This window comes from Muscardinus avellanarius, assembly GCF_963383645.1.
Source record: "Muscardinus avellanarius genome assembly, chromosome: 4".
Taxonomy (NCBI): Eukaryota; Metazoa; Chordata; class Mammalia; order Rodentia; family Gliridae; genus Muscardinus; species Muscardinus avellanarius.
The window spans coordinates 119,709,337-119,721,899 of record NC_137789.1 but is presented as its reverse complement, the minus strand read 5'-3'; the positions used below and the strand labels follow the sequence as shown (position 1 = coordinate 119,721,899).

General features: G+C 54.5%; 1 protein-coding gene across 1 annotated transcript; it reads right to left on the bottom strand.

Moving 5' to 3' along the window:
* Positions 1-5,040: 5,040 nt before the first annotated feature.
* Positions 5,041-7,780, bottom strand: CHST3 (carbohydrate sulfotransferase 3; the record flags this gene model as incomplete). The annotated part of the gene is made up of 2 exons (XM_080693682.1): positions 7,635-7,780; positions 5,041-6,289 (listed from the first exon to the last, which is right to left on the bottom strand). The coding sequence occupies exons 1-2, from the start codon at positions 7,772-7,774 to the stop codon at positions 5,041-5,043; spliced, it is 1,389 nt and encodes a 462-aa protein (XP_080549808.1). The 5' UTR covers positions 7,775-7,780.
* Between the last annotated feature and the right edge of the window lie 4,783 nt (positions 7,781-12,563).

Below are 12,563 nucleotides of genomic sequence, written 5' to 3'. Positions count from 1 at the left end.
ACAGGGTATTGTCTATCCTTTCAGCTGACTTTGAACCCATAAAGGGGTCTTTGTGAACAATGACTGGAAACCACTTAAACCCTTCACTCTGAAAGGAAACTGGGGCCCAGATAAGGCAGTGACTTGCCCAGGGTCCATGGCCAGACAGTGTCAAAGCTGGGGCTTGTTCCCAGGCCCCTTGATGACCAGCCTAGTGCTCCTGTCCCTGCCCCATAATACGAGGTAATACTTGCGTATGGTTCTCTCTGACACCTCATCCTGTGGCTGGCTCCACTGATGAGGAGCTCTGCCGCCTTGTGACAGTAAGGACCATTCATGCCGCCCCTGCACTTTCCACACTCGCTGCCCCTGCTGCCTTTGGAGTGGGCAGCAGGTTTCCCTGTTCTGCTTCATGCAGGGAAGACCCAGGTCTTTCCCACCACTGTCGTTAACTTTCCCCATCAGTGTTTATGATTCAGTTGCTACAGAGAACAAATGCAAAAAGAAACGCTGCAGAATTTGCTCCTTGCATGTTTTCATCTTTAATTAAATAAGTCAAGTCAGCTATCAGGCAATGGGTTCACATTCTATTCCGGTGGCCGCCAGCACAGTGAAGGGCAACCCCGGCCTTTCCAGGAGATGACAGGTTATCTCTGGCCCTGGCTGGGACATCCAGGGCCATTATGGCAGGGGAGCTGGGCACAGTGTGGGCCAGCACCAGAGACAGTGCATATGGGCACACACTGACTGTTCTGTGGCTGTGTGCGCCATGATGGGAGTCTCCTGTACCATGTGGTTGTGAGACAGGACATGGAGCCCAGGTCTTGGCAAAAGAGTTTGTAGGACCCCAGAGGGAGCAGGGAAGCCAGGCCTAGAATACACAGAGGAGACAGAAATTTCACAAGCGTCATTCTATTCCCCCAGAAAAGTAGCTGGTCCATAGCATGAACTCGGTCTGTGAGGATGGTGCCATGTCGGTGTCCTGGGAACACACATAATCCATCCCCCATGTGGACATCGGGTGATAAAGGTCACAAAGGGTCTTGAAGCTCTTTGGCCATCAAAATTGCCAATTCTGCTCCATGCTTTCGAGGTAGAAGAGCACCTGCTATATCTGGAACTGGGGGTAATGTGGCTGACTTGGGGAACCCTGGCCCTTCTCCCTCCCATGTGGCTCAACCATGTCCTAAGGATCCTCACAAGCAAACCCACCAGCTCAGGGCCCTGAGGAGATATTGCCACTTGCTTTCTTTTTTCTTTTCCCCTTCCTTCCTTCCTTCCTTCCTTCCTTCCTTCCTTCCTTCCTTCCTTCCTTCCTTCCTTCCTTCCTTCGGTACTGGGATGGACCCAGGGACATTCTACCTCTGAAGCTATACCCCCAGCCCTATTTTTTTATTCTTTATTTTGAAACAGGATTTCACTGAGTTACAAGAGGCCTCACTAAGTAGTAGCTGAGGCTGTCTTTGAACCGTGCTCCTCCTGTCTCAGCCTCCTGAATGCTGGAATTACAAGTGTGCGTCACAACGCTTGGCTAGATGTTTCCACTTTCACTTCCTACAGATTGACAAGCCCTGCTTGGCCCCCTCTGGTGTCTGCTCCCTAGTCCCACCCTTCCTCTCCCTGCCTTGGACCATCCCCGCCAGACCTGCCTTTGCTTTCAGCCTTTGGAGCAGGGTAGGAGGGGAATGTCCTGGGACACAGCCGTCCAGTTTTTTGTTCCTGGCCTTCAAAATATAGGCCTTCTCCAGGGAGAAGCCCTAGAGTCAACAAAAACAAGCTCTAGCAAGGAAGATGGAGGTAGAAGACCCTTTAGGGCTGGGATCAGACCATCTGATGCTCTGTCTCCTCCCTTCCACCTGGGCCAGGCCCATCCTCTGGGACAGGTGTCCCATGACCTCCTGTTGTAGCTCCTGCCATGGTCAGAAAGGGGGAATGGTAGGAAAGGTGTCACTGTGATGGGCTGCCTGGGCACCCTCTGCTCTTTGGGTTTTGGTTGACAGCTGCCCATTACACCAGCTGGACCACCTCCTTTTCTGCTCCATACGAAAGCCCCCAAATGCATGACGCCAGCCACATTTGCAGAGTGGAAAGCCCAAAGCTACCCCCACATGATCCCTCCCCAATCCCAGGGAGACCATTTCAAGGCCACATCCACCTGCTTGAGTTGTGATCTGTTGCAGACACCTGGGCAAAGGGTATACAGCAGAAGAGGGGCCGCATCTCATCATCAGATCAAGAAGAGAAAAGCCATGGAGCCTCCTTACACAGCGCCTCTGGGCACCATGTGCTGGGGCTTCATTCCCCCTTGCCCTTAGAAACCATCTTTGGGTGTCCTTGTGTGTGGATGGTTTCTATTGTTATTACTTGTTATCTTGATTTCCTTCTTTTGGTTCATACAGGTCAACAAGCTTCGAGTCCCTACAAATAATATTTTCTGTTTCTTCTTTTCACAAAATAAATAAATTAAATCAACTTGCAGTATACACATTGTCAATGTCCTGAGAAGTCCTGAAGGTCCGTCCTTGGCACTGTTCTCAGAGATGGAGGCCTGGGCCCCAGGGCAGGGAGGAAGGATTTTGCTGTCCATCCAGCAGGGTCCTTAGGAAGAGCCCTGGCAGCACCCCCATGTAGGAGGGCAGAAGAGGGAGCAGAGTGGGGGCTGAGAACATCTGCATTCCTGGGCCTTTTAGAAACATTGAATCCCCACTCAGCCCCATGGTTAAATTTCCACCGCTTATGTCCCTTTCTACATAAGAGCCAGCTCCTGCACAATTTGTTCTTGGACTGTCAAACCTAGAGTAGTGGGTACTCGAATGACCCAAGTCCATGGTGCTCGGAACCCAGTGGTCCACATAGGTGGACTGCAATAAATCCTACAAGATGGTGGTGTTCTCCTCTTTGCAGCCAGTGCCTCCCTGCCAGCTTGCCTTTCCCTTCTCCTGGGCAGCACTGGCTGGGCTCTGATGCTATGCCCCCCAGATCCCTTTGACTCAAACCAACTCAGCCCTCGGTGTTAACAGTGGGCCATACCTGGTGTTAGAGGTTGTCCAGGAAATCAGAAACAGAGCAGGGCAGTCTCACCAGCTGCTGCAGCTCCTGCACCTCCAGCTGGCCTGGGTGCTGCTCCCGGGAGTGGGCAAGGGCTTCTACTCTGGGGACACTTGTTACTTGGTCATGAGGCCCTCAAGCCCCCCTGGGGAAAGGTGGTAGGGTGTAGGAGAGAAGTGCATAACTAGCCTCTTTCCTGAGAGGGGGTGAGGGCTGCTACTTCCCACTGCTCTGGTCACTTAGCAGGATGCTGGTGGTTTCTGAGATTCGTTCCACATGAGGTTCCCACAGAAGAGCCCATGGGGCACTGCCATGTGGCTACCTCAGATATAGTCCTTCTGAGAGAAAGCTCCCCCTGCAGTTCTCTCCTTCTGCCAGGAGTCAAAGGCTCCCTGCCATTTCCCCAGCCTCTCCCAGGCCCTCCAGCCCAGACTGCTTCCCAGCAAAGACTCCTGCAGAAACAAAACCAAAAGCAGTCACAAAGCAAGAAAGACATCAAGCCATAAATAGCCTAAAAAGCCCCGAGTAACACGCCCAGCCATCCTGGGTTGAGCAATCGTTTCAGAACCCTAGAGGAGGAATTCCTTTGGACGCTAGTTGTAGCTTGTAGCCGTGGCGACCAGCTGGCTGACCTCTGTCCCCACCCTGAAGAAGGCAGGCTTCACAGGAAAGTGACTTCTCCCCAGAGCACTCTGAACTTCTTGGCCCAGCCCCAAAGAATGAGGCCTGCCTCGAAATGGCAGGGCCCGTGAACTGTCTTCTGTCTCCAGGGACTGAAGCTGCTTCTGCCAGCCAGGCCTAAGGCAGCTTTCAAATATGGACATGCCTCCCAGGGAGCCAGGGGAGAGCTGGACGGAGCCTCTGAGGGTTGATCACGCCATCTCAAAGCATCCTGCCTGCCAGCGGTGGGATGTGGATGGGTCTGAGGTAGCCACAAAGATCCGGGATGGGCAGGGGTCATGGGCTTGGCAGTTCTCAGTCCATAGGTCAGTCCTGTACCTGGCCAGGGAACGGTGTCATCATCCCTTGTGCTTCCTTCCCCAGCCCCTCCAATAATCCTGAAAATGTAACTAAAGATTCCTCTTTAGATGTGTGATGCAGAAAAACCCTGTGGGCGTAGAACAACAGGGAATCTTTTCTACACTTGTGTGTGTATTTGTTTTTATGATTAACTTTCTTTCTTTCTTTCTTCTTTTTGGTCTGTGTGGAGTCAGTGTATATATGTCCACACACACAATGTGTCTTGTAGTTCTATTCAAGGCTGATATTCCTCAGTAACCAACAGAGCTATCCTGTTTATTAAAATAGCAATTCATTTCTCTTTGGCTGGCAAATAGCCAATGTCACCTGAGGAGCTTCAAATGTGCCCCGCCCCCATTCTGAGCTATCCTGGTCCCTCCCCAAGGACCCACCCAGATCTCAAGTTTCCACACCCAGGAAGGAAAAGGTTAACACTGACTACAGCCCCGGAGGTCTGAGCTCCACCCTTCTGGTTATTAAATCTTTGGAGGCTGGCCCATGAAGCCTACAGGCATTAATGTGTCTTTCTTTTTTGTGGTACTGGAGATTGAAGCCAGGGGCACTCTACTACTGAGGTATACCCTCTGCCTTTTAAAATTTTTGAGACAGAGTCCCGCTAATTTTCGGTGCTGGCCCCGCACTTAAAATCATCCTGCCTCAGCCTCCCAGTACCTGCTGGGATTACAACCAGTGCCTGGCTAAAGAATGTTTCTGTGTACGCAGTAGAGAGCGGGGGCTCAGCAATAGTGCAGGCCTGCTACGGAGGCTGCAGGCCCTTAGGTCTGGGGTGACAGCTGTCAGGAGGACAGGCGCTGTCCCGTTCTCAGAGAGAGAGAGGCCCTGGGCCGTGGCTGCGCAAAGGAAGCGAGCTGGCTGGCCTCCGGGGCTCGGCTTCCCGCTGCCGTCCAGCAGTGCAGCGTCTCACTGCTGGCCTGGGTGTGAGGAAGGCAGGGCGGGCCTTTCCGGAGGAGGGGTTCACGGGGCCCAGGACCCCTACGTGACCCAGAAGGTGCCCCGCTCCTCCAGCAGGCTGACGGAGCGGTTGGTGAGGGAGGCGGCGTCGTGGGCCAGCTTGTAGCCGAAGAGACGCATGGTGGGGCCGCAGGCGACCTGCACCACCTGCGCCAGCTTGAAGGGTATGCTGAAGCGCCACTTCTCGAACTGCTCCGAGGAGTTCTTCTGAGTGGAGTAGATGCCGCTGCCGTCCTGGGCCGCCTGGGTGTTCTTCTGGATCCAGTCCTCCACCTGCGGCGTCAGCGGGATGCCGGCAAAGCGGTACATCTCGCGCGCCTTCTGCAGCGGCCTGCGCGCCACGTCCTCGTAGCGCACCAGCAGGTAGCGGCCGCGCAGCCAGGCGGGCTGCCGCAGCCCCAGCTCGGCCGACAGGCGGATGCTCTCGCAGTTGGCCCGCAGCCGCTGCACCTCCTCCTCCCTCAGCCGGTCCTCGCTCTCGGCCAGCCACTTCTTCCAGGTCTCGTACTTGCCCGCGAAGGCCACCATGCGGGAGGCCAGCACGGCCCGGGGGTCGCGCACCAGCTGGATGACGCGCAGGTCCAGCCGGGGGTCCTCGGCCAGCGGCTGCAGGAACTCCAGCTGGCGGATGCGCACGGCCTTGAGGGCCATGTGCTCCTTGCGGCGGCAGGCCTCGGCGGCCAGCGTGACGTTGAGGGGCCCGCAGCGGCGGTTCTTGCAGCGGTACTTCTCAAAGACCTTCTTGACGAAGGGCGTGCACACCGGGTCCTCGCAGAGCGAGCGGCTGGAGCCCCGACGGAACATGTTCTGCGTCAGGTGGTCCTCCGGCAGGGGGCTGATGAAGTGCTCCAGGACGTACAGGTCGCACAGGAAGAGCTGCTTGAGCACGTCCCGGTAGACCAGCGCCGAGCCCGCCGCGCTGGCGCCCCCCTGCTCGAAAGACACGGTGCGCTCGATGTGCCACAGCGGCTCGAAGAGGTAGAAGATGTTGCCCTGCTGGTTGAAGAACTCGCCCACGAACGAGGAGCCCGTGCGGGTGGTGGCCATGAGGAGCACGTGGCGTCGGCGCGCGGGCTGCAGGGCGCCCCCCGCCGCGGGCTCCAGGCCCAGCTGCATGCTGAGGTTGTGCAGGCGGCTCTGTAGCTGTGAGAAGGCGGGATCGAGCTCGCTTAAAGACAGGAGGGACCCGTTCTCCGCCAAGACCAGGGCCGGGTCCGTGCTGTTGGCGTCTGCCAGGGACTGGGGGATCTGCTTCAGCTTGTCCGAGACCCTGTTGGGGACACAGCGAGACCAGGGTCAGCGATCGGTTGCCCTGTGTGACGAGGCAACCTTCCCAGCAGACCATCCAGAGTTTGTCTGAGCTGGGCTTCCCCAAGAAGCAGACTTTGAGGCAAAGATTTGAGTAGGGGTGGTTGATTTGGGACAGGATCACAGAAGGACCAGGCAGGGAGGTGAGGGAAAGATGTCCATGAAGTGGGTGCTGCTAGGGAACAGGCTCTCCCGTGTATAAGGCCCAGTCTGACCAGGGAAGTCTGAGAGACGTAGGAGCCTGGTTCTGTAGCTTGCCGGTGTGCCAATGGAGAGAAAGCTCTCAGGTGCAGGGATCTGCAGTGGGACCAGTAACTTGAACTGGATCCCTCTATGCTGAGGGACCCAAGAGGGGCACCGACAATGTCTGCTATTCAGCCAGATCCTTAGACTACCCATCTCCACTGAGGCTTTGGTGGAGGGCCTGTACCAGGAAGAACAGACTCAGGAAACTATTCCATGTCTAGCAGGCCCTTGCACACACTACCACCCAGCCAACTAGAATAGGGGACATTCCCAGAGTAGCCTGTTTGACTGACACTCCCCAGGAGTTGAGTGATACACAGTCCAGGCAGCTGCATGGGGCAGCCCACCCATGAGGGTACCCATGAGGACCTTGCCTTCCCGTGGGCTCACCCTCACCAGTAACATCAAGACTTGTACAGGGGCTGTGCCGCTAGTGTGAGCCATCGTCCAGGGCCAGGACCCAATGAGTCACATCAGCAAACCCAGACACCAACCATGTGCCAGGCAGTGCTGCTCTAAATACTTTTTACAGCCGGGCGTGGTGGCGCACGCTTGTAATCCCCGCGCTTGGGAGGCGGAGACAGGAGGATCGCGCAGGTTCGAAGCCAGCCGCGTGCGCTGGCTTAGGAGACCCTGTTTTCAAATTTAAAAAATGTAAAAATAGGTCTGGGAGTGTAGCCCGGAGGTAGAAGGGCTTCCAGGAACCCCAGTACCACAAAAAAAAAAAAATGCTTTTTACACTTTCTCATTGAATCTTCCCAACAAGGCAGGCCTCATCTCAAGTCATATTTAACAGAAGAGGAATCTAAATTCCAAAAAGTGAAGTATCTTGCCTAAGCTCTCACAGCTGGACCATGCCAGCATGGGGATGCCAGCTGGCTGCCCCAGTCCAGAGCCCAGGTCTCAGTACTATGCAGATTGGAGGGCATGTGCGTGACGCGCTGCCTGGGATGTAGGAGGGCACTGACGATCACCTGTTGAAGGCACGCGCTCGCAGGGCCCCACAGTCACCTGTCTCTAGCCACCCCACCTCGATAAGGGAGACTCGCCCAGTCCCTCACCTTGATATGATTTTATTTTCCTTTTCAATGAAGACAAAAACCACTACCACAAAAGCCAGGAAAAGAGCATATTTGCTCCGCATCCTCAGGCTATGCGCAAAGTCCCGGCAGTCCTGGGGCAAGGCGAGTCCTTTCTCCATGGGGACAGGCAGACCGGCACTCGGCTCAGGGACAGCACTGGGACCCGGCTTGTTGTCTTCGGGTGGGGACACCCTGGTCCTGTGGAGACAGGCGGTCAGGATACTCTTTCCTGTAGAGGGGGGATACAGCAGACACCTTTCCACCAGACTTTTGAGGATCCCAGCCTTGCCTAGCAACCAGGACCCCGAACTCATTCTCAAAACAGAAGTCCCTTTGAGAGGTCATTTAAAATGTTCACAAGCATTAAGCCTAGTGGCATATGCCTGTAATACCAATACTTGGGAGGCTGAGAGGTTTGAGGCCAGCCTCAGCAACTTCATGAGATTCCATTTCAAAACAAATAAAAGGTAGAATGCCTCTGGATTCAATCCTCAGTAACATACACACGCGCGCGCGCACGCACACACACACACACACACACACACACGCACACGCTAACAAGCCCATTCATCCTCCACCTCCCTCAGTTTCTCCCTTAATCTCACAGGTCCAAAGCATGTACACTCACGCACAACATATGACTTTTAGGTAAAGAACGGGTTGATTGTATGATGGTGGTCCCATAAGATTGTAATGGAGCTAAAAAAAAAATGCCTATGGCCTAGTGATGTGGTAGCTGTTGTTATTGTACTGTGCATTGTATATTTGTGTTGATGCTGTTGGAAAGAAACCCACTGTGCTGCCAACCAGGGGAAAGTATAGCACATGCTATTCTTTTTTTCTTTTCTTTTTTTTTTTTCTTTACTGGGGATGGAACCCAGGGGCACTGTACCTCCGAGATACACCCCAGCCCTATTTTTTAGTCTTTTTTAAATTTTTTGAAACAGGGTCTCATCGAGTTACGAAGGGCCTCGCTAAGTAGCTGAGGCTGTCTGTGCAGCGCGATCCTCCTGTCTCAGCCTCCTGAATGCTGGGATTACAAGCATGCGCCACCACGCCAAGCCAGCACATGCTATTCTTAATAAGAACTATGCCAATCACGTTTACTATGCTATAGTTTTGAAAATTATCTTAAGCTGGGCATGGTGGCACACACTGTAATCCCAGTACTTGGGAGGCTAAAACAGGAGGATCACAGGTTCAAGGCCAGCTTCAGCAACTTGGCAAGACATTCAGCAACTTAGTGACACCCTGTTTAAATTAAAAAATTAAACAGGCCTGGGGGTATAGCTCAGGTAGAATGTCCCTGGGTTTAATCCTTAGTACCACATACACACACACACACACAAATTTTTTTTAGAGTGTACTCCTTCTCATTATGAAAAAAAAAAAAAGAGGCCAGGAATGGTGGCACATGCTTGTGATCCCAGTACTTAGGAGGCTGAGTCAGGAGGAGCGCAGGTTATTAGTCAGCCTCAGTTAATTAGTGAGATCCTTCACAACTTAGACTCTATTTCAAAATAAAGAATAATAATATAGAAAATAGGGATTGAAATGGTTCACTCCCTAGCAACACACACACACACACACACACACACACACACACACACACACACACACAATTTTTAAAGCAGTATCCTGCCCAATGCAATGGCATATACCTATAATCCCAGCTACCTGGGAGGCTGAGACAGGAGGATCACAAGTTCATGGCCAGCTTTAGCAACTTAGCTAGACCTTTTCTCAGAATTAAACAAAAAGGGCTGGGGATGTGGCTTATTATTAGAGCACCTTTGGATTCAATCCCCAATACCCACACCCAAAGGAACCCACACCTCCCCTCCACAGTGCACCATGCGCCACAGCAGCCTCATACACTGCACATTTGCGGGGTCTCTGGGTTGCACCAAGAGGCCAAAAGTAGCACGCACAGGCCCTGAGTTCCATTTCCAGCACTGAAAAAAAAAAGCCAAGGTGAGTGCTGTAGTCTGGACCTGGCATGTGCTGAAGGCATGGTCGGTCCCCAGTGCAAGTGTTCAGAGATTCAGAGATGGGGCTGCTAGGCACTTGGATCACGAGTCTCTGACCCCATCAAAGCATTGATCCTGGCAGCTTCATGACTGATGGTGTTATTGGGAAGTGGGGCCTAGTTGGCAGGGTGGGCCACTGAGGGTATGCCCTTAGGATGTTTCTTGGCCCTGACCCCTTTGTCTCTGCCTCCTGGACACCAAGAGCTTTTGTCCCACTTTTGCTCCGCCATACCTTCCCCATTGATACGCTGCCTCACCACAGGCCCATAAACAGTGGAGCCCGCCAACCGTGGACTGGATCTCGGAAACCATGAGCCAAAGTAGGTCTTTCCTCCTGAACATTGTTTTTCTCAGGCATTCTGTCAGCAACAAACTCATTCTCAGAAAATCTCCCCATCCTTAAGTGACACACGACAACATGGAAAAGAATACCCTTTGCACAGTACATGTTTATAACAGCAAAAGACTAGAAATGCCTGAGGGGAAATTGGTGGGCCGCATGCCCTGGTTTACTATGTGGCACAGCAGTCCTTTCCCTTTCAGGTCTTTGGCAAGGCTGAGGAGTTGGGCTGTCTGGATGACTATCTTCTGAACCATCTCCTCCCCTCCCTTCCAGAAGCTGTTACTATTTTGAGTTGTTGTCCCGGGCTCCCCACCCCCAGAACAACACAGGGCTCCTAAGAGCCTTGCCAACATTGCCCTAAAAGGAAGAAGGAAGGCTGTGGGCCCTCTGGCATGAAGCACAGGGCAGGCTGGTGGCTCCTCTGCCTCGCCCCAGACAGGCTGCCTCTCCATTATTTGTGGGAGCTCAAGGGCAGAGGGACAGGCAGGGAGGAGTGGTTTATAGGATGCTGGGGTCCCCAGAGCCAGGAGGTGAGACACAGGTGCCAGGAGATCACAGGGTCATGGGCCAGAAGGACAGGGTCCAGATTAAGGTCACTTGGTAAAAGCTTAGGCAGAACTCACCCTGCAGGAGACCTTTTATGAGCAATGAGCTGTTATATCTGTGACACCAGACAAACCTCGGTCCACTTCCTTTGCCTGGCTCGTGGAAAAACTAAAAAGTCCCTGCCTCCTCCTCCCGGAGGCTGCTCCTCCAGCCCCTCGAACCCAGTGGTTTTCATGTCCTCAATACCCAGCATCTATGTGGCAGCCAAAGGGAGAGGTGGTATTCCATGCCGGGGTACTGATGGAAGCAACGTTCGCAGGGTGCCGGGGCCAGAGGTGGAGGATGCCCACGTGTGTGCCAGCCTGGCTCTGCCGGGGTGCAGTGCCCTCCCGCTGGGAGCGATCACCAGAGCAGGAACAGAGGCCCAAGTACTTTCACTGCGGCCACCATCTGGCGAGTGCGCTCCAGTGCCAGGCCTGGGCCAGCGCCTAGACCAGCCAGCTAGGACGTGTTCTCACTCACCACCCATGGCTACCATGCAATCTCAAAGCCTCATCCTTCCCTGCCTCCCACTCTCAGCCCGCTCCATCTGGCTTCTGCCCCCCCCCCCCTCGTGCTGAGGGTGTCCGCCATCTCTGTCAGTGCTGGAGCGACTACTGTATGGGTGTGGCTGGCCTCTCTTCCTGCTGTGCCGCCCCTTCTGCCCTTTCCTCTGGCTCCCCAGGTCAGCCCCCTCTATGGGATCACAGGTGGTCCCTCTCCCCGCACGGTCCCACTCACACATCCTCGTCCTTCTACTCAGTCCCTGCCCTCTCCCACACCTGTGAGCGCTGAGCAGGGCTGCGCTGTCCCCCAGCTCCTCTGCCACGAGGAAGCTTCTGAAATCTCCAGCTCAGTACCACGGGGCGGGTCCTGCTAAAACTGCTCAAAGCACAACTCAGAGCACAGCCCTGGGAGATCTGAGGCCTTCCGGATGGAGACTGCAGTCCACACACTGCCTCTCCTGTCCCTGCCCCCTCGGGGCTCTGCACACCTGGCCCTGCACCCAGAGGCTCTCCAGGACCTGCCCTGGCCGGTTCCCAATGTTCAGGACTCACTCAGCTCCAACATCCACTCCTCCAGGGGTCTCATGTTGACCCCCCGCCCCCATCGCTTGCTCTTCCGCATCCTGTTTGTTTATTTTCTTGGGTGGAAATGTTCTTGTCCACAGCCTCTTTCAGCCAATGGAACGTCTGCTCCCTCTGTGTTCCCAGGACCCAGAACTGTGCTCCACAGAGTAGGTGTTCTGTGAATAGATGTTGAATGAATTCAGGAACGAACGGCACTGAGCTCAGGGCAAGATGCTCCGTGGCTCTAGGCTGGTAGGAAATGAGAAGGAAGAAAAAGCCGCCTTCCCACGGGCGAGGGAACCCTGCAGACACGCTGGGAGCACGTGCTGGGAGCACATGCTGGGTGGATGTGTGCTTGGAAAGCACACGCTGTGTGTGTGTGTGTGCTTGGAACGTGTGCTAGGAACGTTGCTATGGAATATACGGCAGTGTGTACTACAGCCAAAACTTCACTGCTGGGGCTTCCCAGACTTCGGTCTCTTGAATTCTCATATCAATCTGGGCACTTTCAGTTCAAGCCTGTCACAGCTGTGTGCTGTGAGAAGGGCAGAAAGCAGGCTAAGGCAAATGGTTGCAGGAAGGGAGGCAGAAAGAAAGGAGGGCTGGGAGGAGCCCAGCACCAGCCACCCCACAGCTTCCCTTCCCGCTCTCCCTCGCTCTCCCCTCGGGTCTTTCTTCCCAGGCCGCCCTCATGGCTTGGCCAGGGGCCTCGCTAGAGGAGGGGATTTCTACTTGGATGGCCTCCAGCCAGGCCCTTCCACTGAGGCCCCAGATGGCCCGCAGCCCAGCCCTGCCTCCCCCTGGGAAGTGGGGTCCAGCAAGGGGGCTGGGAATGGAACTCAGATAAGAGATGGGCCTTGCCAGACACTGCATCAGGCAA